Source organism: Zophobas morio, unplaced genomic scaffold (assembly GCF_036711695.1).
Source record: "Zophobas morio isolate AGI-343-1 ecotype UQ-CSIRO unplaced genomic scaffold, CSIRO_AGI_Zmor_V1 ptg000014l, whole genome shotgun sequence".
NCBI classification, from domain to species: Eukaryota; Metazoa; Arthropoda; class Insecta; order Coleoptera; family Tenebrionidae; genus Zophobas; species Zophobas morio.
In genome coordinates, this window is record NW_026972119.1 from 25,426,298 (window position 1) to 25,452,808 (window position 26,511).

At 28.0% G+C, this 26,511-nt stretch overlaps 2 protein-coding genes across 2 annotated transcripts; both read right to left on the minus strand.

Moving 5' to 3' along the window:
• Positions 1 to 1,049: 1,049 nt before the first annotated feature.
• On the minus strand, positions 1,050 to 16,051 carry LOC135128909 (protein toll-like). The gene is made up of 11 exons (XM_064055987.1): positions 16,040 to 16,051; positions 15,617 to 15,679; positions 15,421 to 15,508; positions 15,309 to 15,359; positions 8,348 to 9,780; positions 7,734 to 8,297; positions 7,287 to 7,680; positions 7,174 to 7,184; positions 1,511 to 2,074; positions 1,254 to 1,456; positions 1,050 to 1,119 (listed from the first exon to the last, which is right to left on the minus strand). Exons 1-11 carry the CDS (start codon positions 16,049 to 16,051, stop codon positions 1,050 to 1,052), a joined length of 3,453 nt encoding a protein of 1,150 aa, XP_063912057.1.
• Positions 16,052 to 21,112: 5,061 nt separating this feature from the next.
• Positions 21,113 to 23,364, minus strand: LOC135128910 (protein toll-like). Its single transcript, XM_064055988.1, has 4 exons — positions 22,123 to 23,364; positions 21,694 to 22,072; positions 21,574 to 21,644; positions 21,113 to 21,499 (listed from the first exon to the last, which is right to left on the minus strand). Exons 1-4 carry the CDS (start codon positions 23,362 to 23,364, stop codon positions 21,113 to 21,115), a joined length of 2,079 nt encoding a protein of 692 aa, XP_063912058.1.
• Between the last annotated feature and the right edge of the window lie 3,147 nt (positions 23,365 to 26,511).

Here is a 26,511-nt window from a genome sequence, read left to right on the forward strand (position 1 = left end):
TTCATTTTTCAAAATTTTTCATTTCATCAGGTTTCAAATGTTTAAACTTTCAAATTTTCTGTTTTTGGTTCAGTGTTTCGATTTTTTAGTAGTTTTTTGATTTTTTTTTTCCATCTTTCAGTTTGACGATTTTTCAGTTTTTCGATTTGTCAATTTTAGATTTTTAGATATTTCGATTATTCAAATTTTCGATTTCGCTTTTTCAATGAAACAGTTCAATTTCCGGTGTATCAATATTTCATTTTTCAAAATTTTTCGTTCGTTGAGTTTATGAATTTTTCAGCTTTTAGACTTTCCATTTTTCTATTTTTCAAATTTTCGGTCTTCAATTTTTTAATTTTTCAAATTTTAGAAGTTCCAGGTTTCGATTTTGCAATTCTCCACTTTTCAACTTCTGAATTTGACTTTGGTTTTTCGATTTTCAACTTTTCCGTTATTTAGTTTTCGATTTTTCAAATTTCGATTTACAATTGAAATAATTTTCGACTTTCTTGATTTTTCAACTTTTGAATTTAAAATTTTTTATTTTTCAATTTGATTTTCTCGATTTACAATTTTTCAAATTTCGATTTGAATGAATGTGTACGTTTTTGTAAAACTTGAAAAATCAAATATTTAGAACTTTACAATTCAAAAGTGAAAATGTACAAAATTGTTAAAATAAAAAATATTTAGATTTTTTTTAGATATTTCAGTTTTACAATTGTTCGTTTTCTTAATTTCTCGATTTTCCAACTTTGGAATTTTCCGATTTTTCTACTTCAAGATCTGAAAATTTGGAAAATCGCAACATTGCAAAAAAATGTAGAAGTGAAAAATTCAGAATTCGAAAAATTGCATTTGAAAAAGTTGAGTTACTGAAAATTCGTAAATTTTTTTGATTAAGTTATAAAAACTAATTCTGCAGAATTTTGAAAACGTCAACAGCCAAACAAATGGCAGACCTACTTTTTCATGCCCTAGAATCAATAGAGGAAAAACTTCTACAAATAAAGTTCAAGCAATTAAATTCTTAATTTATTAACTAGAAACAATTCCAGAAATACACCTTAATTTTCGCACAAAGTAGACAAAACCAAAGCAACCCCCTTTCGAAATAATGAACCAGCGGCACACCATCTATTTTTACACAAAAAATGAACACCAAACTAAAAACGCAGGAAACTGTCAGAGCCAAAAAAAAAACAACGACAGGACTCCCATAAATCTGTTTCCAGTGTTTACAAAGTTGTCCTTCCGTGAAATCGACAAACCGGGCGGTGCCATTGTAACAAAAAACGCGAGTAAAATCCACCACATCCAAGTGCTTTCGGACAAAAAGACGCAAATTTTCAGAATCACAGTCACAACTCCACGGATTGTTGTTGAGCAGGAGACTACTCATCGACCACTTGTTGAATTTTTGGACAAATTCGCGACCTAGAGTTGACAGCTGGTTGTGGTCAAGTTCCAACACCTGTAAAAATTATTCAAATAAGAAATTGATGTGGACACAAAATCGAAATTGTACCTTTAAATTACGGTCGGGTTCTCCTTGGACTGTGACGAGGTTGTTCTTCGACAAGAACAAGCTTGTTATGTTCTTGTAAAGACTCAAGTTTGCTGATGTCAAACGGTTGCTTTCTAAGTGGACTTCAATCTGGGTGAAGTTCGTTCTTTGGAAGGAACTGGTGGTGATGTTGGGGAAATAGGTTAAGTTCCGGTTGGAACAGTCCACGACAAGTGAAGAATCGAAGGGTCTCCAACTACACAAACATTCTTCAGGGCAACCAGAATCTTCCAAAGGACAAGTTATAGTTGACAATTCCAAACTGTCTATAGAATTGTCTAGAGCTTCACAGTTGGAAGATCCGGTGCGGATGTTGAACATCATGGTCAGTTGGTGGTTTGACTCTCCTTTCAAGTACTTCATTAGGTCGTAGTTAGTGCAGTCACATTTTAGGGGATTATTTGCTAAGTGGATGGTAACAGTGTAGTAGTATTTGGTCAAGTCTACCTGGTCAAAATTGACAACTGAGATGTTGTTGGATTCGAGGTTAACGTCAACGTTTGACCAGTCTTGGAGATTAAGAAGCTAAAATCAAAATATTAGTTGGAGAAAAAAATAAAGTCAATCACACTCACCGATAAATTCGAAATCAAATTTTTCTTCAAGTCTAACACTTCCATCAGTGGTTTGTGCCTAGTTTTCCACATTTCCAATTCTTCAGTTACAATTTTTCAATTTTTTTCAGTTTTTCAATTTTACATTCCGACTTTATATTTTCCGAGTTTTTGGAATTCCCACATTTTTTAGTGTTGAATTTTCAAAAAACTAATCGATTTATCAGTTTTTTATTTCTTCGATTTCTTGATTTTCAATTTTTCAAAGTTAGTGTCTCATTTTTTTTTTTAATTTTTCAACTTTTGAATTTTTGTATTATTTACTTTTTAGATTTAATTTCCAAATTGTTGGAATTTTTAATTTTTCTAATTGTCAATTTTACAACTTTTCGAATTTTTGATTCTTCAATTTTTCGGGTTTCTCGATTTATCAACTTTTGAATTTTCCATTTTTGATTCTTCACCCTGATTACTTAGTTTTTCAGTTTTCAATTTTTCAATGTTTCGTTCTTTCAATTTTTTAATTTTTTGAATCTTCAGATTGTGCAAATTTTTATTTTGTTCCAGTTTCCGGATGTTTTCATTTTTCATCTTTTGAACTCTTCAATTTTTCGATTTTTCACCTTTTGCGTTTTTCAAATATCCTATTTCCCAGTTTTTTAATTTTTCAAGTTTCCGATTTTTCATTTCTAAAATTCCCCGAATTTTTGACTTTTCAATTTTTCGAGTTTCTCAATTTTCAACCTTTGAATTTTCCAGTTTCGATTTTTTTTTCGGTATTTCAACTTACTGAAACTTTTAATTTTTCGTTCTTTCAATTTTTCGTGTCTTGAATTTTCGGTTTCTAAATGCTTCGATTTTGCAATTTCTTATTTCTTCAGTTTCTAGAAATTTTATTTACCCGTTTTTTTTCGATTTTGCATTTCTTTAATTTTTCGTTTTTCCAACTTTTGAATTTTTCAAATACATATTCGATTTCTGAATTGTTTAATTTTTGGAGTTTCCGATTTTTCAGTTTTAAATTCCCAGAATTTAGAATTTTCGATTTTTCGCTTTTTCTGTATTTTTGGAACTTAATTTTTCGTTCCTTAAATTTTTCACATCTTCAATTTTCGATTAATGAAAGCTTCGATGTTTGCATTTTTTTTCTTCAGTTTCTAGAAACGTTAATTTCCCGTTGTGTTCAATTTTTGGATTGTTTCCAATTTTTCATATCTTTAATTTTTGGATTTTCCAACTTTTGAATCTTCGTAGTTTCTCTATTTTTCAGCTTTTGAATTTTTCATTTTTATTTTTTAGTTTTTGTCAATATTTCAATTTTGTAATTTCTTGTTTTTTCAGTTACTGTTTTAATTTTTCGTTTTTTCATTTTTTTTTCCATTTTGCAACATGTTTTTTCAGTTTCTAGAAATTTAAATTTTTTGTTTTTTTCTTCATTTTTTCCAATACTTTTAATTTTTCCTTTTTTCAATTTAATAAAAAATCAATAATTTAAAATATTTTTCGATTTTAAAAGGTTCAATTTTCGAATTTCTCGATTTTTCAACTTTTGAATTTTGTATTTTTGATTATTCGATCTGACTTTTGAATCTCTGGATTTTTCGATTTTTCATCTAAATTTTCAATTTTTCATATCTGTCTCCAATTTTTCGATTTCCATTTCTTCGATGTTACAATTTTTCGATTTTGCAATTTCTTGTTTCTTCAGCTTCTAATATTTTGATTTTTCCATTTTTTTCAATCCGTGGATTGTTTTCAATTTTTGTAAATTTTCGACTTTAAATTTAAAAAATTTTTGAGTTTCTCGATTTTTTAACTTTTGATTTTCTTATGTTTCAGTTTAACAATTTCTTCTACAATGTTCTCGACATTTTAATTTTTCATTTAAAAAAATTTTTTTTAAACTTTAAATTCTTCATTTCAAGTTTTGAATTTTCAACTTTTGATTTTTTTGAGTTTTTCGATTTTAAATTTATATTTTTCGAGTTTCTTGATTTTCAATTTTTAATTCTTTCTGTTTAATTTCTCATTCTCATTTTCGAATTTCTCAATTTTTGAACTTTCAAGCTTTCGAATTTTTCAAATCTTCGATTTTAAATTTAACAACTTTCGATTTTCTCGATTTTTCGATGTTTCCATCTAGCAATTTCTTGTTTCTTCAGTTTCTAGGTATTTTAATTTTAGGTTTTTTTTTATTTTTTGCAAGCTTCAATTCTTCATTTCTTGAAGTTTTGAGGTTTCAACTTTTGAATTTTTCAAATTTCTCAAATTTTTGATTTTTCCGTTTTTGAGTTTTCCATTATTCGATTTATCATTTATCCAGTCTTTAATTTTTGAAATTTTGTATTCTTAACGTTTTTTGATTTTTTATTGTCGATTTTTCAATGTCAGTTTTTAAATTGTTGATATTTCGCGTTTTGGATTTTCAAATTTTCGATTTTTCCGTTTTTCAATTTTCTATTATTTAATTTTCACTCATCCAGTTTTCAATGTTTGAATTTTTCGATTATTAATTTTCTGATTTTTTATTTTCTTTCAATTTTTCAATATTTCATTTTTCAAAATTTTTCGTTTCATGAGGTTTCGGATTTTTAAACTTTCAAATTTTCTGTTTTTATTTCAGTGTTTCGATTTTTTGTAGTTTTTTGATTTCACATTTTTCAGTTTTTCGATTTTTCAAATTTTTTGTTTTCCAGATTTTGATTTTTCGAATTTTAGGTTTTCCAGATTTCGATTTTTCAGTTTTTCGATTCTTCAATTTTAGATTTTTCAATATTTCGAATATTCAACTTTTCGATTTCGATTTTTCAATGAGACGGTTTTCAATTTTTGAATTTATTGATTTTTTTATTCTATTTATCTATGTTTCAATTTCCGGTATTTCAATATTTCAATTTTCAAAATTTTTGGATCCTTGAGTTTATGGATTTTCAATTTTCAGCTTTTAGATTTTCCATTTTTCTATTTTTCAAATTTTCGGTCTTCAATTTTTTAATTTTTCAAATATTAGAATTTTCAGGTTTCGATTTTGCAATTCTCCACTTTTCAATTTCTGAATTTGACAACTCTTTAGATTTTCGATTTACAATTGAAATAATTTTCGAGTTTCTCGATTTTTCAATGTTTCCGTTTAGCAATTTTTTGTTTCTTCAGTTTCTAGGTGTTTTAATTTTTTGTTTCTTTTAATTTTATGAAAGCTTTAAATTGTTCATTTCCTCAAGTTTTGAGTTTTCAACTTTTGATTTTTTCAAATTTTCGACATTTAAATTTAAACAGTTTTTCGATTTTAAATGTATGTTTTTCGAATTTCTCGATTTTTGACTTTTAACTTTTTGTATTTCATTTCTCATTCTCATTTTCGAATTTTTCAATTTTTGGACTTTCAAGTTTTCGAATTTTTCAAATTTTCGATTTTAAATTTAACAACTTTCGATTTTCTCGATTTTTCGATGTTTCCATCTAACAATTTCTTGTTTCTTCAGTTTCTAGGTATTTTAATTTTACGTTTTTTTTTTAATTTTTTGAAAGCTTTAATTCTTCATTTCTTGAAGTTTTGAGGTTTCAACTTTTGAATGTTTCAAATTTCTCAAATTTTGGATTTTTCCGTTTTTGAGTTATCCATTATTCGATTTATCATTTATCCAGCCTTTAATTTTTAAATTTTTGATTCTTCACTTTTTGGATTTTCAAATTTTCGATTTTTCCGTTTTCCAATTTTCCATTATTCAATTTTTCACTCATCCAGTTTTCAATTTTTGAATTTTTCGATTATTAATTTTCTGATTTTTTATTATCTTTCAATTTTTCAATATTTCACTCTTAAAATTTTTCATTTCGCCAATTTTTGGACTTTAAAAGATTTTTGATTAGTCCCTTTTTGTAATTTTCCATTTTTCGATTTTTCAAATACATATTCAATTTTTCACTATTTAAATGTCTGTATTTTTCGGTTTTCAGTCTTTCAGTTATACAGTGTTTAATTTGTAACTTTTCAATATCTCAATTTTTAAAATTTTTCGGTTCTTCAGTTTTTGAATTTTCAATTTTTCTGTTATTCAATTTTCAGATCGACAACTTTTTCCATTTTCCAATTTTTGGATTTTTCTGTTTTCCGATTGTTGAATAATTCAATTGTACAGTTTTTAAATTTGTCGACTATTCAGTTTTTTAATTTTTCGGTTTTCAATTTTTCATTTTTCAAAATTTTTCATTTCATCAGGTTTCGGATGTTTAAACTTTCAAATTTTCTGTTTTTGTTTCAGTGTTTCGATTTTTTAGTAGATTTTTGATTTTTTTATTTTCCATCTTTCAGTTTTTCGATTTTTCAGTGAAACAGTTTTCAATTTCCGGTGTTTCAATATTTCATTTTTCAAAATTTTTCGTTCGTTGAGTTTATGGATTTTCAATTTTTCAGTTTTTAGATTTTCCATTTTTCTATTTTTCAAATTTTCGGTCTTCAATTTTTTAATTTTTCAAATTTTAGAAGCTCCAGGTTTCGATTTTGCAATTCTCCACTTTTCAACTTCTGAATTTGACTTTGGTTTTTCGATTTTCAACTTTTCCGTGATTTAGTTTTCGATTTTTCAAATTTCGATTTACAATTGAAATAATTTTCGAGTTTCTTGATTTTTCAACTTTTGAATTTAAATTTTTTTATTTTCCAATTTGATTTTCTCGATTTACAATTTTTCAAATTTCGATTTGAATGAATGTGTACGTTTTTGTAAAACTTGAAAAATCAAATATTTAGAACTTTACAATTCAAAAGTGAAAATGTACAAAATTGTAAAAATAAAAAATATTTAGATTTTTTGATATTTCAGTTTTACAATTGTTCGTTTTCTTAATTTCTCGATTTTCCAACTTTGGAATTTTCCGATTCTTCAACTTCAAGATCTGAAAATTTGGAAAATCGCAACATTGCAAAAAATTGTAGAAGTGAAAAATTTAGAAGTCGAAAAATTGCATTTGAAAAACTTGAGTAACTGAAAAATCGTAAAATGTCTTGATTAAGTTGTTAAAACTGCGGAATTTTGAAAACGCCAACAGCCAAACAAATGGCAGACCTACTTTTTCATGCCCTAGAATCAATAGAGGAAAAATTACACAAATAAAGTTCAAGCAATTAAATTCTTAATTTATTAACTAGAAACAATTCCAGAAATACATCTTAATTTTCGCACAAAGTAGACAAAACCAAAGCAACCCCCTTTCGAAATAATGAACCAGCGGCACACCATCTATTTTTACATAAAAAATGAACACCAAACTAAAAATGCAGGAAACTGTCAGAGCCAAAAAAAAAACAACGACAGGACTCGCATAAATCTGTTTCCAGTGTTTACAAAGTTGTCCTTCCGTGAAATCGGCAAACCGGGCGGTGCCATTGTAACAAAAAACGCGAGTAAAATCCACCACATCCAAGTGCTTTCGGACAAAAAGACGCAAATTTTCAGAATCACAGTCACAAGTCCACGGATTGTTGTTGAGGAGGAGATTACTCATCGACCACTTGTTGAATTTTTGGACAAATTCGCGACCTAGAGTTGACAGCTGGTTGTGGTCAAGTTCCAACACCTGTAAAAATTATTCAAATAAGAAATTGAGTGGACACAAAATCGAAATTGTACCTTTAAATTACGGTCGGGTTCTCCTTGGACTGTGACGAGGTTGTTGTTCGACAAGAACAAGCTTGTTATATTCTTGTAAAGACTCAAGTTTGCTGATGTCAAACGGTTGCTTTCTAAGTGGACTTCAATCTGGGTGAAGTTCGTTCTTTGGAAGGAACTGGTGGTGATGTTGGGCAAATAGGTTAAGTTCCGGTTGGAACAGTCCACGACAAGTGAAGAATCGAAGGGTCTCCAACTACACAAACATTCTTCAGGGCAACCAGAATCTTCCAAAGGACAAGTTATAGTTGACAGTTCCAAACTGTCTATAGAATTGTCTAGAGCTTCACAGTTGACAGATCCGATGCGGATGTCGAACTTCATGGTCACCTCGCGGTTTGAGCCTCCCTTCAAGTACTTCATTAGGTCGTAGTTAGTGCAGTCACATTTTAGGGGATTATTTGCTAAGTGGATGGTAACAGTGTTATAGTATTCGATCAAGTCTACATGGTCAAAATTGACAACTGAGATGTTGTTGGATTCGAGGTTAACGTCAACGTTTGACCAATCTTGGAGATTAAGAAGCTAAAATCAAAATATTAGTTGGAAAAAAAAATGCAATCAATCACACTCACCGATAAATTCGAAATCAAATTTTTCCTCAAGTCTAACACTTCCATCAGTGGTTTGTGCCTAAGTGTTATTAAACCTTCGATGTTAGTAATCAAGTTGTAACTCAGATTGAGATTTTGAAGAAACATCAAATTTTTGAAAATGTTGCCTTGACCGTTGTAACCATTTCTCGACAAATCAATCGCTCTCAACCGGTAATTATTGACAAAAGCAAGCTGTTGAATATGTTTTATCTGATTCTGAGCTAAATTAAGCTCTTCTAGAAGAATCAAATTCGAAAACGCCCCTTCGTTAATTATTCTGATGGCATTGTTTTCCAAATTCAGTATTTCGAGATTTTTCAGCGAGCTTGGCATAGCGTCAACATCGTCAAGTTCATTGTCAGACAAATCGAGCTTCTCTAAGTTAAAGAGGTCCTCGAAAATCTGTTCAGGAAGCGTCTTTAGGGCATTTTTTTTCAAAAATAAGGTCTGCAAATCGTGCAAATTCTCGAAAATTTCTTCAGGTAGCTCCGTGAGATTACAGTTGGATAAATCTAAAGTTTTCAAGGCACTAAATTTGGAAAAAAGACTGCCTTTGATTTTGAAATTCGGGTTATCTTTTAGAATGAGCAGGTCTAGTTTGGAATTTTTTGAAAAAAGTCCGACCGGAAGTGACTTCAGATTGTTCATGGCTAAACTTAAATGGGCTAGAGTTTTCAACTGTCGGAACGTTTTGACCGAGATTGTTTCGATTTTGTTGGCACTCAAATCTAAAACTTGTAGAGACGACAATCCTTCGAAAGTGGAGTTAGCGAGTGTAGTGATCTGATTTCCGCTTAAATCCAAATTTGTTACTTTTTTCAGCGACTTGAACACCCCAGGTGGCAGATTTTCCAACCGATTGCCACTCAAGTCGAGCCAGTCCAACACTTTCAGGTTCTTGAACAATTTGGCTTTAATTGCCGATAAATTGTTTCTCTTTAGAACAAGTCCGACCAAATTTGGGGTAGTTGCAAAGGCGCTTTCATCCAAGGATCCGAGCTTGTTGTGGGCTAACTTCACGGATCGTAGGTGTTTCAGATCGTGGAACATTTGTTTAGTTAACTCCTGGTTGGGTGGGTTTCCGTATTCGTACTCTATGGAGTTGAGATTCTCCTTCGAGAACCTGTCTTGGATTTTCTTGAAGCCGGTTTTTGGTAAAGGGCACGAGTGGAGTTGGAGGTGGGTGATGTTGCTGGGAGCGATGTTCGGGAATTGGGGCATTTGGAGCGAATTGAGGTCTTGGCACTGAATGATGAGGTCTTGGACAGGGGTTACCTGGATTTCGAAGCCTCCGACTTTTGTGTAGTTGAGGGGGCAGAAGAAGTGGGATTCTGATTTGTCGTAGGGGTGGCAGGGTTTAGACGCCGTGGAGAAGAGGCACAAGCCCAGGAAAATTGTTAAAGTCTTCATTTCTGCAACAAAAATAATAATTAAGAAATAATTAAAACAAATGCCGCTTTTTTGTAAAATTATGGAAATTTTTTGACCTGAATTTTTCGATTTTTCATTTTTGTTTTGTTTCTACAGTTTTTCGATTAGTAATTTTGAGTTTTCAAACAAATTTTCCATTTTTCCGATTCTTTAATGCCCCCTCCTTTAAATTTCCGAAATGCAATTTTTGTTTCGGTTTTTGACTTTTTTATTTTCAGAGTTTTTTAATTTTCATTGTTAATTTTTTCGGTTTTTCGATTTTTCAACTTTTGGATGTTTCAATTTTTAGATTTCGGAATTTTTTGATTTGCAATTTCACGTGTTTTCTACTGTCCTGATTTTATAATTTTTTTCAATGTCGAATTTTTCAATTTTTGGATTTTTCGATTTGCAAATTTTCGTTTTTGCACTTTTTTATTTTAAAATTTCTCGAATTTTTAGTTTTTAATTTTACAATTTTGTGATTCTTTAATCCTTCAATTCGTATGTATTTACAATTTTTCATTTTTTTTTTACTTTCTTAATTTTGACAGTTTTTCAATTTTTAATATATGTTTTTTTGTTTCTTCAATTTTATGATCATGCAACTCTTCGGATTTTCATTTTTAAATTTTTCATTTCCTGCATTTCCCAACTTTTAGATGTTTCAATTTTTAGATTTCGGAATCTTTCGGTTTGTAATTTCAAGAGTTTCCTTTTTTTTCAATTTTTCGATTTGTAAATTTTGGTTTTTTCAATTTAAAACTTTTTTTGACTTCTTTAATTTTACGATTTTAGAATTTTCCATTTTTCAGCTATTGTATTCGAAAGTTACATATTTCATTTATTCGATGCTTTATTTTTCAATTCCTTAAAAGTCAAATTTTTCAATTTTTAGATTTTTCGATTTCATGATTTTTCAATTTTTTGTTTCAATTTTTAGCTTTTGTAATTTTTCAATTTAAAATTTCTCGAATTTTAAATTTTTAATTTTGCAATTTTCCGAAACTTTATTTTTTCAGCTCTTTAAGCTTTCGATTTGCAATTTTATGATCAATGTTGCAACTTTTCGAATTTTCATTTTTAAACTTTTCAGTTTCTCGATTTTCCAACTTTCAGACGTTTCAATTTTTGATTTCGGAATTTTCCGATTTGCAATTTCAAGAATTTCCAAATTTTTTTTCCAATTTTTCATGTCTTCAATTTTTCTATTTTTCAATGTTCTGATTTTATAATTTTTGTTTTTTGCAATCTCAAATTACTAAAAATTTAGATTTTCAATTTTTCGATTTGTAAATTTTGGTTTTTTCAATTTAAAATTTTTTTCACTTTTCAATTTTACAATTTTAGAATTTTCCATTTCTCAGTTATTAGATTTTAAAACTGACTAATTCATTTATTCCATGCTTAATTTTTCAATTTCTCGAAAGTCAAATTTTTCAATTTTTGGATTTTGCGATTTGTAATTTTTTGTTTTTTCAATTTTGTGATTTTCAGTTTAAAATTTCTCGAGTTTTCAATTGTTAGTTTTGCGATTTTCGCTTTCTTTAATTTTTTGACTCTCTAAACTTTCGATTTGCAATTCGTGGATTTATTCTTAATTTTGACAGTTTTTCCTTTTTTTTGTTTCGTCAATTTTATCATCCATATTGCAACTTTTCTTTTTTAAATTTTTCAATTTCTCGATTTTCCAACTTTCGGATGTTTCAATTTTTAGATTTTGGATTTTTTGATTTGCAATTTCAAGAATTTCCAATTTTTTTTTTCAATTTTTCTGCTTTTCAATGTCCTGTTTTATTAATTTTTCTTTTTTTCAACCTCAAAGTACTCAGCTTTTGAATTTTTTAATTTTTCGATTTGTAAATTTTGGTCTTTTCAATTTTTGGATTTTGCAATTTTTCATCTTAAAATTTCTCGAGTTTTCAATTTTTAACTTTGCAATTTTCCGATTCTTTAATTTTTCAACGCTTTCAACTTTCGATTTGCAATTTTTGGATTTTTTTTTACTTTCTTAAATTTGAAAATTTTTATTATTTTTTTTTTGTTTCGTAATTTAATGATCAACTCGTTAAATTTTCTTTTTAAAATTTTCCAATTTCTCGATTTCCAACTTTTGGATGTTTAAATATTTAGATTTCGGAATTTTTCGATTTGCAGTTTCAAGAGTTTCCAATTTTTTTTTCAATTTTTCATGTCTTCAATTTTTCTGTTTTTCAATGTTCTGATTTTGTAATTTTTCATGTCTTCAATTTTTCTGTTTTTCATTGTTCTGATTTTGTAGTTTTTCTTTTTCCAATCTAAAATTAGCCAGTTTTCGGATTTTTAATTTTTCGATTAGATTTTAAAACTATTTCATTTATTCGATGCTTAATTTTCCGATTTCTGGTAAATTTAATTTTTTCAATTTCTTGAAAGTCAAAATTTTCAATTCTTGGATTTTGCGATTTGTAATTTTTTGTTTTTTCAATTTTCGATTTGCAATATTTCTAGTTTTCATTTTCCATAAGTAATAATAATAATTTAAAAATGTTTCACTTTTTCAATTTTACAATTTTAGAATTTTTCCATTTTTCAATTACCTACTGGGTTTTAAAATTTTTTCGTTTATTCGATTTTTAATTTTTTTAATTTTTTAGTTTCTTGGTAGTCTAATATTTCAGTTTTTGGTTTTTCAATTTTTAGTTTTGCAATTTTTCGATTCTTTAATTTTTCAACTCTGAACTTTCGATTTGCAATCCATGGATTTTTTTACTTTCTAAATTTGGACAGTTTTTTCTTTTTTTCTAAATTTTCAATTTCTCGATTTTCCAACTTTCGGATGTTTCAATTTTTAGATTTCGGATTTTTCGATTTGCAATTTCAAGAGTTTCCAATTTTTTTTCTATTTTTCATGTCTTCAATTTTTCTGTTTTTCAATGTTCTGATTTTGTAATTTTTCTTTTTCCAATCTCAAATTTGTCAGTTTTCGGATTTTTAATTTTTCGATTAGATTTTAAAACTATTTCATTTATTCGATGCTTAATTTTCCAATTTCTGGTTAATTTAATTTTTTCAATTTCTTGAAATTCAAAATTTTCAATTCTTGGATTTTGCGATTTGTAATTTTTTGTTTCTTCAATTTTCGATTTGCAATATTTCTAGTTTTCATTTTCCATAAGTAATAATAATAATTTAAAAATGTTACACTTTTTCAATTTTACGATTTTAGAATTTTTCCATTTTTCAATTACTGGGTTTTAAAACATTTTCGTTTATTCGATTTTTAATTTTTTAGTTTCTTGGTAGTCTAATTTTTCATTTTTTGGTTTTTAAATTTTTAGTTTTGCAATTTTTCGATTTTTTAATTTTTCAACTCTGAATTTTCGATTTTCAATTCATGGATTTTTTTACTTTCTAAATTTTGACAGTTTTTTCTTTTTTTTTTTGTTTCGTCGATTTTATCATCAATATTGCGACTCTTCAAATTTTCTTTTTTAAATTTTTCAATTTCTCAATTTTCCAATTTTCGGATGTTTCAATTTTTATATTTCGGAGTTTTCGATTTGCAATTTCAAGAATTTCCAAATTTTTTTTCAGTTTTTCTGCTTTTCAATGTTCTGCTTTATTTTTGTTTCCAGTCTCAAAGTAGGTACTCAGTTTTTTAACTTTTTAATTTTTCGATTTGCAAATTTTGGTCTTTTCAATTTTTCGATTTTGCAATTTTTCATCTTAAAATTTCTCGAGTTTTTAATTTTTTATTTTGCAATTTTTCGATTCTTTAATTTTTCAACTTTTTCAACTTTCGATTTGCAATTTTTGGATTTTTTTACTTTCTTAAATTTGAAAATTTGTTTTTTTTTTTTGTTGTTTCGTCGATTTAATGATGAATCTTGCAACTCTTCGAATTTTCGTTTTAAAATTTTTCAATTTCTCGATTTTCCAACTTTTGGATGTTTAAATATTTAGATTTCAGAATTTTTCGATTTGCAATTTCAAGAGTTTCCATTTTTTTTTTCAACTTTTCATGTCTTCAATTTTTCTGTTTTTCAATGTTCTGATTTTGTAATTTTTCTTTTTCCAATCTCAAATTAGTCAGTTTTTGGATTTTTGAATTTTTCGGTTAAATTTTAAAACTATTTCATTTATTCGATGCTTAATGTTCCAATTTCTGGTTAATCTAATTTTTTCAATTTCTCGATTTTAAAACTTTTTCGTTTATTCGATTTTTAATTTTCCAGTTTCTCGGTAGTCTAATTTTCAGTTTTTGGTTTTTCAATTTTTCGATTTGCATTTTTCGTTTTTTCAGTTTCATGCTTTTCAATTTTTCGTTAGTTCAATTTAGGATTGGCAATTTTTCTAGTTTTCAATTATTGTATTTTAAAACTTTTGCATTTATTCGATTTTTAGTTTTTCAATTTCTCAAATTGTTCAGTTTTTGAAGTTATCAATTTTTTGTTTTGCAATTATTCGTTTTTTTCAGTTTTAGATTTTTCAGTTTCATAATTTTTCAGTCAATTTTTCCTTTCTTTAATTTCTGACTGTTTTTTCATTTTAAATACATATGTAATAATGATAATAATAAAAAAAAATCACTTTCACTTTTATCATTTTACAAATTTTTTGGGTTTTCGAATTTTTGGATTATAAAATTTCACGATTTTTCGGTTTTTCAGTTCAATTTTTCGTTTCTTCAGTTCTTCGATTTTTCAGTTTTCCAGTAAAAAGATAGAAAAATTGCAAAATCGTAAAACTGAAAAATCAAAAATGAAAAAAAAAATAAATGAAAACTTTGAAAAATCTAAAAATTGGAAATCAAGACAAAAAAAATTCAAAAATTAGAAGATTCACAATTGAGAAACTTAAAAATCGAAAGTGCTCAAAAAGAAACAAAATTTATACATATTGTAAAATTTAGTACTTTGGACCGCAACCTGCAATAAAACCATTACGAACCCTTCGCAACGGAGGTACGACTTCAGCCAGAGCCGGACTTCAACTTTTGGAGCGTTTATATATGAATCATGGTAGAGTTAATTTTTATTGGGATTTTCCTAGGAAATATGTATTTGCAAAGATTTAAAGAGTTTTAAGTACCACACTTTCAGGTGTCCTTAAATTTTAAGATTAAATTCCTTGAAAGCGGTCCGTTTAACAATCTACCTGTTCACGTATTGAAACAAAGACGGTCCTGAAAATGTAAGGATGGCGAGTAATCTTGATTGACAGTTTTATGCTGGGTGGACTTTCCCAAGTAATCGGAAATTTTACAGCTGCAATTCTAATTATTGGAGTCATTTCCAAATATCTTTCGTCGTACAATACAACATTACGTGTAATAAAAATTGATCGTACTCTAGAGGTCATAAAACGTCGAAAAAACATTAAAGTGGCAAGTAGCTTACGCTCAGAAAGTAAAAATAGTAAGAACAACCTGTTCACTAATTTTATAAACATCAAGATTTTAAATTTGCAAGATTTGTCCGTTCCAACGGCTTAAGTACCTTTCGGAAAACGGCTCAAAGTCAACAGGTAAGAGAATTAGCAAATTTACCTCTCAAACTCAAGGGATTGCTGATTACCCGGAAAAGTTTAATGCTGATGGCTAAAAGTGGCTTTTAAAGTGGACGTAACTAGAAATTTTCGGCTTTCATAACGCTACCTACCCTCATAATGAGGGTTAATGATGGCGTGGACCGTGGAAGAATGTAAAAGTAAGCACCGGTGGTTAATAGTCGTCCCGTGCTGATTTCCCTAACGAACAAAAGTTGGAACTTTATGCATACGAAGCAGACTCTAATTTAAATATTGAGCGTTTTAGTTTCCGCACGATGATTCATTGATCTGAACTATATATTTTACAGTGGTCGTGATTATTTTTGTAATTCTACACGCGGCGTTGTTGTTGAGAACGCCGCTGGATGTCTGGAAAGTTCTCCGTACTCATGGGTGTAGAGTGTGGGGGAGATTTGGTAAAAAACTACATGAATAAGTCCCGTGAGATTTAATTTTTTTTTAAATATATAAAGTTCAAAAGTATAATGAGTTAGTTGTATTCATACCTTGATAATCTGATTAAAGCTGACAAAATTTGGGTAGACACATATCTGTAGAGACGACACCAAACTAAGACAAATTCTAGACACTCGGTACTTACTAACATAGAACACTTGTTACTAGTGACGTTTCCAGGTAAGAAATGCAAAAATAATTAAGCAAGTACCTAACGGAGATCAGGTAGGTAAAAAGGGCTAGGGAGAGGGTAACTGTGTACATTCTGTGTACCCAGGTGGCCATCAATTATTACTCCGTTGACCAATAAGTGAATTGAATATATTTATTATAAACCTTATCTAAGCAAGGCGGATAAATAGTACTACATCATTTCATTTTCATGTTTTAAATAAATATTGGGACATGTTATGTAGACATAATATTCCTAGCTCCTAAATGTTGCTTTTTCTTTTGTAACCCATTAAAAGTTAAAATTCTTTTTGATGGTGACGTTTCGTACTTGGAATAATTTAACTGATATGTTGCCAAATTTTAAATTTCCCACTGAAATTCTAAAAATAATAAATAAGAGGGAGAAATATTATTCATGGAATGGACCTTTTGTTCGACTATGATACCAATCAATTGGAAAACATGGTAATATTCAAATTTAGTGGGAAAATCAAACGCAGGTGCCACTCCAAAGCATGGTTATTAAATTAATCAATTTGAATTATAATTAATCAATTCATTAATCTTGTGTTGAATATTTTTCTGATTTTTAGTCACGTAATTTCCTTATAGATCCTTAAATGATAACTAAAATTTGTTTATTTACCCCCAGCAACAGCTTGATGACGTTACTTCAAAATTTTGACATAATGTTTGAAAACAAAATCTATACTGTCAGGTTAATTAATCGCGAATAGCGCCGTTTAAATGATAGGCTTCTTATTTTACTTCCTCTAGAATTGTCAGGATAAACTCGTTTCGAAATAAATTTCCAGAATTTTTCGATTTTTCTTCACTTTCCAGAAATTTTAATTTTTCATTTTTTCAAATGCTTTCAATTTTTCGTTACTTCAGTTTTTGAGTTATCAATTTTTAATTTTTCAAATGTTCCAAATTTTGTAATTTCTCGATTTTTCAACTTTTGAATTTCGATCTGACTTTTGAATTCCTGGATAATTCGATTTTTCTTTCATCTTCTAAATTTTTTAATTTCTCAGATTTTCGTATCTCCAATTCTTCGATGTTACAATTTTTCGATTTTTTTATTTTTTCAATTTTACAACTTTTAGATCCGCTCATTTTTGGTTTTTTCAGTTTTTCGATTTTTGAATAGTTCAATTTTGCAATTTCTTCTTTCTTCAGTTTCTAATACATGTTTTAATTTTTCCATTTTTTTCAATATGTGGATTGTTTTCAATGTTTCAATGTTTCAAATTTTCGACTTTAAATTTAAACAATCTTCGAGTTCTGGATTTTTCAGATCTTGAATTTCTTATTTTTCTGTTTTCAATTTGATTTTCGAATTTCTCAATTTTTCGAGTTTTTAATGTTTCAATTTAACAATTTCTTCTACAGTGTTCTAGGTACTTTCATTTTTATTTTTTTTTTAATTTTTTAAAAGCTTTAAATTCATTTCTTCAAGTTTTGAGTTTTCAATTTTTAAAATTTTTCGGTTCTCCAGTTTTTGAATTTTTAAGTATTCTATTGTTCATTTTTCAATTTACAAATCGACAATTTTTTTCAATTCCCCAATTTTTGGATTTTTCTGTTTTCCCATTGTTGAATATTTCTATTGTTCAATTTTTCGATTTTTCAGTCGTACAGTTTTTACATTTTTCGGTTTTCAATTTTTCAATATTTCATTTTTCAAATTTTTCGTTTCATCAGGTTTCAAATTTTCTGTTTTTATTTCATTATTTCGATTTTTCAGTTTTTTTATTTTTTCATTTTCCATCTTTCAATTTTTCGATTTTCAAATTTTTGGTTTTCCAGATTTCGAATTTTCGATTCTTCGAATTAGACAGTTTTCAATTTTTTAATTTTTCAAATATTCCAATTTTTGGAATTTCTCAATTTTTCAACTTTTGAATTTTCTATTTTTGATTCGATCTGACTTTTGAATTCCTGGATAATTCGATTTTTCTTTCATCATCTAAATTTTTTAATTTCTCAGATTTTCGTTTCTCCAATTTTTCGATTTTTTTTATTTTTTCAATTTTACAACTTTTAGATCCGCTAATTTTTGGTTTTTTCAGTTTTTCGATTTTTGAATAGTTCGATTTTACAATTTCTTCTTTTCTCAGTTTCTAATACATGTTTTAATTTTTCCATTTTTTTTTCAATATGTGGATTGTTTTCAATTTTTCAAATTTTCGACTTTAAATTTAAACAATCTTCGAGTTTCTCGATTTTTCAGATCTTGAATTTCTTATTTTTCTGTTTTCAATTTGATTTTCTAATTTCTCAATTTTTCGAGTTTTTAATGTTTCAATTTAACAATTTCTTCTACAGTGTTCTAGGTACTTTAATTTTTAATTTTTTTAAATTTTTTGAAAACTTTAAATTCTTCATTTCTTCAAGTTTTGAGTTTTCAATTTTTAAAATTTTTCGGTTCTCCAGTTTTTGAATTTTTAAGTATTCTATTGTTCATTTTTCAATTTTTCAAATCGACAATTTTTTTCAATTTCCCAATTTTTGGATTTTTCTGTTTTCCCATTGTTGAATATTTCTATTCGATTTTTCGATTTTTCAGTCGTACAGTTTTTACATTTTTCGGTTTTCAATTTTTCAATATTTCATTTTTCAAAATTTTTCGTTTCATCAGGTTTCAAATTTTCTGTTTTTATTTCATTATTTCGATTTTTCAGTTTTTTTATTTTTTCATTTTCCATCTTTCAATTTTTCGATTTTCAAATTTTTGGTTTTCCAGATTTCGAATTTTCGATTCTTCGAATTAGACAGTTTTCAATTTTTTAATTTTTCAAATATTCCAATTTTTGGAATTTCTCAATTTTTCAACTTTTGAATTTTCTATTTATGATTCGATCTGACTTGAATTCCTGGATATTGCGATTTTTCTTCATCTTCTAAATTTTTTAATTTCTCAGATTTTCGTATCTCCAATTTTTCGATTTTTTTTTATTTTTTCAATTTTACAACTTTTAGATCCGCTAATTTTTGTTTTTTTCAGTTTTTCGATTTTTGAATATTTCGATTTTGCAATTTCTTTTTTCTTCAGTTCCTAATACATATTACAATTTTTCCATTTTTTCAATCTGGATTGTTTTCAATTTTTCCAATTTTCGAGTTTCTCGATTCTCCACTTTTTAATTTTTCATTCTCATTTCGAATTTCTCAATTTTTGGACTTTCACGTTTTCGATTTTTCCGTCTATCAATTTTCCATTTTTCGATTACCAATTTTTCAGTAATACAGTTTTCCATTTTCGAATTTTCACTACTTCAATTTTTAAAATATTTCGGTTCTTCAGTTTTTGGATTTTCAAATTTTCTGTTACTCAGTTTTTAATGCTTCTTTTTTCCATATTTCAGTTTTTAGATTTTTCGAATTTTAAATTTTCCAGCTTTCGAATTTTCAGTTTTTCGATTTTTCAATTATGCAGTGTTAAAAATGTTTCGATTCTTCAGTTTTCGGATTTTGCATTTTTCAATTTTTCAATTTTCAAATTTTTCGTAATGCAGGTTTCGGATTCCCATTTTTTAATTTTTCAAATTTTCCAATCTCCAGGTACAATTCTCCACTTTTCAATTTCTGGATTTGTCAAGTCTTCAGATTTCGAATTTTTCAAATTTTCGATTTTAAATTTAACAACTTGCTTTCAATTTTACGTTTTTTTTTTTAATATTTTGAAAACTCCAAATTCTTCCTCAAGTTTTGAGTTTTCAACTTTCGAATTTTTCAAATTTCTCAATTATTAGGCTTTCAAGTTTTCGATTTTTGGATTTTCAAATTTTTTTCTTTTCCGTTTCTGAGTTTTTCATTATTCGATTTATCATTTATCCAGTCTTTCATTTTTGAAATTTTTTATTCTTGAGGTTTTTTAATTTTTCGGTTTTCAATTTTTCAATATTTCATTTTTCAAAATTTTTCGTTTCATCAGGTTTCGGACTTTTAAATTTTCAAATTTTCTGTTTTTATTTCAGTGTTTCGATTTTTTATTAGTTTTTTGATTTTTTCATATTCCGTCTTTCAGTTTTTTGATTTAACATTTTTCGATTTTTCAAATTTTTTGGTTTTCAGTTTTTCGGTTCTACAATTTTAGATTTTTCAATTTTTCGATTATTCAACTTTTCGATTTCGATTATTCAATGAAACAGTTTCCAATTTTTGAATTTATTGATTGTTCAGTTTATGGATTTTTCAATTTCCGGTGTTTCAATACTTCAATTATCAAAATTTTTCGATCCTCGAGTTTATGGATCTCCAATTTTTTAATTTTTCAAATTTTCGAATTTCCAGGTTTCGATTTTGCACTTTTCAAGTTCTGAATTTGACAACTCTTTAGTTTTTCGATTTTCAACTTTTCCGTTATTTAGTTTTCGATTTTTCAAATTTCGAATTACAATAATTGAAATAATTTTCGAGTTTCTCGATTTTTCAACTTCTGAATTTCAAATTTTTTATTTTTCAATTTGATTTTCTCAATTTTTCAATGTTTCCGTTTAGGAATTTCTTGTTTCTTCAGTTTCTAGGTATTTTAATTTTTTGTTTCTTTTAATTTTATGAAAGCTTTAAATTGTTCATTTCTTCAAGTTTGGAGTTTTCAACTTTTGAATTTTTAAATTTAAACAGTTTTTTCGAATTATTCTACTTTTGAATTTCTCATTTTAAATGTTTCATTCTGATTTTCGAATTTCTCAATTTTTCAATTTTGCATTTTTTTGTTATTCTCAGTCCTAGATATTTGAATTTTTTGATTATTCAACTTTTGAGTTTTTCTATTTTTCGATTTTGCAATCTTTAATTTTTTGATATTTCAGTTTTACAATTTTTCGTTTTCTTAATTTCTCGATTTTCCAACTTTACAATTTTCGGATTTTTCAACTTCAAGATCTGAAAATTTGGAAAATCGCAAAAAATTGTAAAAGTACAAAATTCAGAAGTCGAAAAATTGCATTTGAAAAACTTGAGTAACTGAAAAATCGTAAAATTTCTTGATTAAGTTATAAAAACTGATTCTGCAGAATTTTGAAAACGTCAACAGCCACACAAATGGCGGACCTACTTTTTCATGCCCTAGAATCAATACAGGAAAAAACTTCCACAAATAAAGTTTAAACAATTAAATTTTTATTTTATTAAGTAGAAACAATACAGGAACATATTAACTATTTACAACAAAAACGCCCCCCTTTCGAAATGATGAACCAGCGACACACCATCTATTTTTACACAATAAAGGAACACCAAACCAAAAATGCAGCAAACTGTCACAGCCAAAGAAAAAACAATGACCATGCTCATGTAAACCTCTTTCAAGTGTTTACAAAGTTGTGCTTCCGTGGAATCGACAACCCGGACGGCGCCGTTGTAACAAAAAACGCGAGTAAAATCCACCACGTCCAAGTGATTTCGGACAAAAAGACGCAAATTTTCAGAATCACAGTCACAATTCCACGGATTGTTGTTGAGAACGAGGGTACTCATCGACAAGTTGTCGAATTTTTGGACAAATTTGGAACCTAGAGTTGACAGCTGGTTGTGGTCAAGTTTCAACACCTGTAAAATTTATTTAAATAAGATATTGAGTGGACACAGAATCGAAATTGTAGCTTTAAATGACGGTCGGGTACTCCTTGGACTGTGACGAGGTTGTTGTTCGACAAGAACAAGCTTGTTATATTCTTGTAGAGACTCAAGTTTGCTGATGTCAAACGGTTGCTTTCTAAGTGGACTTTAATCTGGGTTCGTTAAGTTCCGGTTAGAACAGTCCACGACAAGCGAAGAATCGAAGGGTCTATAACTACACAAACATTCTTCGGGGCAACCAGAATCTTGCAAAGGACAAGTTATAGTTGACAATTCCAAACTGACTATAGAATTGTCTAGAGCTTCACAGTTGGAAGATCCGGTGCGGATGTTGAACATCATGGTCAGTTGATGGTTTGTGTCTCCATTCAAGTACTTCATTAGGTCGTAGTTAGTGCAGTCACATTTTAGGGGATTATTTGCCAAGCGGATGGTAACAGTGTAATAGTATTCGGTCAAGTCTACCTGGTCAAAATTAACAACTGAGATGTTGTTGGATTCGAGGTTAACGTCAACGTTTGTCCAATCTTGGAGATTAAAAAGCTAAAATCAAAATATTAGTTGGAAAAAAAAATAAAGTCAATCACACTCACCGATAAATTCGAAATCAAATTTTTCTTCAAGTCTAACACTTTCATCAGTGGTTTGTGCCTAAGTGTTATTAAACCTTCGATGTTAGTAATCAAGTTGTAACTCAGATTGAGATTTTGAAGAAACATCAAATTTTTGAAAATGTTGCCTTGACCGTTGTAACCATTTCTCGACAAATCAATCACTTTCAACCGGTAATTATTGGCAAAAGCATTCTGTTGAATGTGTTTTATACGATTTTGGGCTAAATTAAGCTCTTCTAGAAGAATCAAATTCGAAAACGTCCCTTCGTTGATTGTTCTGATGGCATTGTTTTCCAAATTCAGTATTTCGAGTTTTTTCAGCGAGCTTAACATAGTGTCAACATCGTCAAGTTCATTGTCAGACAAATCGAGCTTCTGTAAGTTAATGAGGTCCTCGAAAATCTGTTTAGGAAGTGTCTTTAGGCCATTTTTTTTCAAAAAAATGGTCCGCAAATTGTGCGAATGCTCGAAAATACTTTCAGATAGCTCCGTGAGATTACAGTTGGATAAATCTAAAGTTTTCAAGACACTAAAATTGGAAAAAAGGCTGTCGTCGATTTCAAAATTCGGGTTATCTTTTAGAATGAGCACTTCTAATTTGGAATTGTTTGAAAAAAGTCCGACCGGAAGTGACTTCAGACTGTTCTGGGCTAAACTTAAACGGGCTAGAGCTGTCAACTGTTGGAACGTTTTGACCGAGATTGATTTGATTTTGTTGGCACTCAAATCTAAAACTTGTAGAGTCGACGATCCTTCGAAAGTGGAGTCCGCGAGTGTAGTGATCTGATTTCCGCTTAAATCCAAATTTGTTACTTTTTTCAGCGACTTGAACAACCCAGGTGGCAGATTTTCCAAGCGATTGCCACTCAAGTCGAGCCACTCCAACACTTCCAAGTTCTTGAACAATTTGGCTTTAATTACCGATAAATTGTTTCTCTTTAGAACAAGTGCGACCAAATTTGGAGTAGTTGCAAAGGCGCTTTCATCCAAGGATCCGAGCTTGTTGTGGGCTAACTTCACGAATCGTAGATGTTTCAGATCGTGGAACATTTCTTTAGTTAACACCTTGTGGAGTGGGTTTCCGTATTCGTACACTATGGTGTTAAGATTATCCTTGGAGAACCAGTTTTGGATTTTCTTGAAGCCGGTTCTTGGTAAAGGGCACGAGTGGAGTTGGAGGCGGGTGATTTTGCTATATGTGATGTTCGGAAATTGGTGCATTTGGAGCGAATTGAGGTCTTGGCACTGGATGATGAGTTCTTGTAGTGGGGTTACCTGTATTTCGAAGCCTCCAACTTTTTTGTAGTTGGAGGGGCAGAAGAAATGGGATTCTGATTTGTCGGAGGGGTGGCAGGATTTAGAGGGGGTGGAGAAGAGGCACAAGCCCAGGAAAATTGTTAAAGCCTTCATTTCTGCAACAAAAATAATAATTAAGCTGTAATTAAAACAAATCCCGCTTTTTTGAAAAATTATGGAAATTTTTTGACCTGAATTTTTCGATTTTTCATTTTTGTTTTTTTTTTCTACATTTTGTCGACTTGTAACTTTGAGTTTTCAAATATAAATTTTCCATTTTTCCGATTTTTTAATGACTCTTCCTTCTAATTTTCGATTTGCAATTTTTGGTTTCGGTTTTTTACTTTTTTATTTTCAAAGTTTTTTAATTTTCGTTTTTAAAATTTCTGGAGTTTTCAATTTTTAAGTTTGCAGTTTTCCGATTTTTTAATTTTTCAAATCTTTAAATTTTCGATTTACAATTTTTTTTACTTTCTTAATTTTAACAATTTTTCAATTTTTTTTTGTTTCTTCAGTTTTATGATCAATGATGCAACTCTTCGAATTTTCCTTTTAAAATTTTTTAGTTTCCCGATTTCCCAACTTTTGGATGTTTCAATTTTTGATTTCGGAAGCTTCCCATTTACCATTCCAAGAGTTTCCATTTTTTTTTTCAATTTGCGATTTGTAAATTTTGGTTTTTCAATTTAAATTTGTTTTCACTTTTTCAATTTTACGATTTTGCAATTTTTCACTTTTCACTTATTGGATTTTAAAACTATTTATTCGATTCTTAATTTTTCAATTTCTTGAAAGCCAAATTTTTCAATTTTTAGATTTTTCGATTTGCAATTTGCCGTTTTTTCAATTTCATGATTTTTCAATTTTTTGTTCCTTCAGTTTTTAGATTTTGCAATTTTTCAATTTAAAACTTCTCGAGTTTCCAATTTTTAATTTTGCAATTTTCCAATTCTTTAATTTTTCAACTCTTTAAACTTTCGATTTGCAATTTTTGGATTTTTCTTTTACTTTCTTAATTTTGACAATTTTTCCTTTTTTTTTGTTTCGTCAATTTTATATCATTATTGCAACTCTTTGAATTTTCGTTTTTAAATTTTTCGGTTTCCCGATTTTACAACTTTTGGATGTTTCAATTTTTCGATTTGCAATTTTAAGAGTTTAAAATTTTTTTTTCAGTTTTTCGTGTTTTCAATTTTTCTCCTTTTCAATGTTCTGTTTTCATAATTTTTCTTTTTTCCAATCTCAAAGTACTCAGTTTTAGGATTTTTTAAATTTTCGATTAGTATATTTTGGTTTTTTCAATTTTTCAGTTTAAAATTTTTCCAGTTTTCTTTTCTTTGTTTCGTTAAATTTATGATCAATGTTGCAACTCTTCGAATTTTCATTTGTTAATTTTTCAATTTCTCGATTTACAATTTCAAGTGTTTCCAAATTTTTTTTTCAATTTTCCGATTTTTCAATTTTTCATGTCTTCAATTTTTCTGTTTTTCAATGTTCTCGTTTTGTAATTTTTCTTTTTTACAATCTCAAATTAGTCAGTTTTTGGATTTTTCAATTTTTCGATTTGTAAATTTTGGAATTTCAATTTAAAAATTTTTTCACTTTCAACTTTACATTTTTTAGTTATTGCATTTTAAAACTATTTTATTTATTGTATGCTATTTTCAAATTCGCGGAAGTAAAATTTTTCAACTTTTAGATTTTTCGATTTGCCGTTTTTTCAATTTTAGGTCTTTCAGTTTCTCGATTTTCCAACTTTTGAATGTTTCAGTTGTTAGATTCGGAATTTTTCGATTAGCAATTTTAAGTTTCCAAATTTTTTCAGTATTCTGTTTTTATTTTTTTTCCATTTCAAATTACTCATATTTTGGATTTTTGAGTTTTTCGTTGTGTAAATTTTAGTTTTTCAATTTAAAAATTCTTTCGCTTTTTTTGACTTTACGATTAGAGAATTTTCCAGTTTTTAGTTGTTGGATTTATTCGATGCGTAATTTTTCAATATCTCGATAGTCTAATTTTTCAATTACTCGAAAACCAAATTTTTCAATTTTTGGATTTTTCGATTTGCAATTTTTCCGTTTTTTCAATTCCATGACTTTTCAATTTTTCGTTTCAATTTTTCTAGTTTTCATTTTCAATAAGTAATAATAACTACAAAGAAACTCACTTTTCAAATTTACGATTTTAAAATTTTTCCATTTTTTCAAAACTTTTTCATTTATTCAATTTTTATTTTCAGTTTCTCGATGTCTGATTTTTCAGTTTTTGGTTTTTTTATTTTTCGGTAGTTCAATTTAAGATCTGCAGTTTTTCTAGTTTTGATTTTAAATATGTGATTATGATAATTATTTCAAAAATTTTCCAGTTTTACGATTTTAGAATTTTCAGTTTCACGATTTTTCAGTTTTTCGTTTCCTTAATTTTTGACTTGCAATTTTTGTTGTTTTCATTTTAAATGTGTAATTTTGACAATAATAAAAAAAATCTGTTTCAGTTTTACCATTTTAGATTTTTTAATTTTTCAATTAGTATTTTTTCATTTATTCTGATGATTTTACAATTTTTTTGGATTTTCCAATTTTTCGATTTTAAAATTTATCGGTTTTTAGTTTTTTCAGTTAAATTTTTCGTTTCTTCACATCTTCGATTTGCAATGTTTCGATTATTCACTTTTTCGGTATTCCACTTTTCCAGTAAAAAAAAATGGAAAATATTAAATGAAAACTTTAAAATCAGAAAGCTTAAAAATCAAAAATCGAAAGTGCTCAAAAAACAAAATTTGGATTGTAAAATCGAAAAATTGAAATTTTAAGAAATAGAAAAATCGGATAACTGGAAATCGAAAAATTGCAAAATTGAAGAATTTAAAAATTGCAAAATCGGGGAATCGAAAATTCGGAGAAATCAAAAATTGAAAATTAGAAAAATTGTAAACAAAAGAAACACTGAAAAATAAAGGAAATGAAAAATTGAAAAAAAGAATTTGAAAAATTGAATAAACGAAAATTTGAAAAATCGAATAACTAAAAATTGAGAAATAAAAAATTAAAGAAAATAAAAAGAAAAAATAGT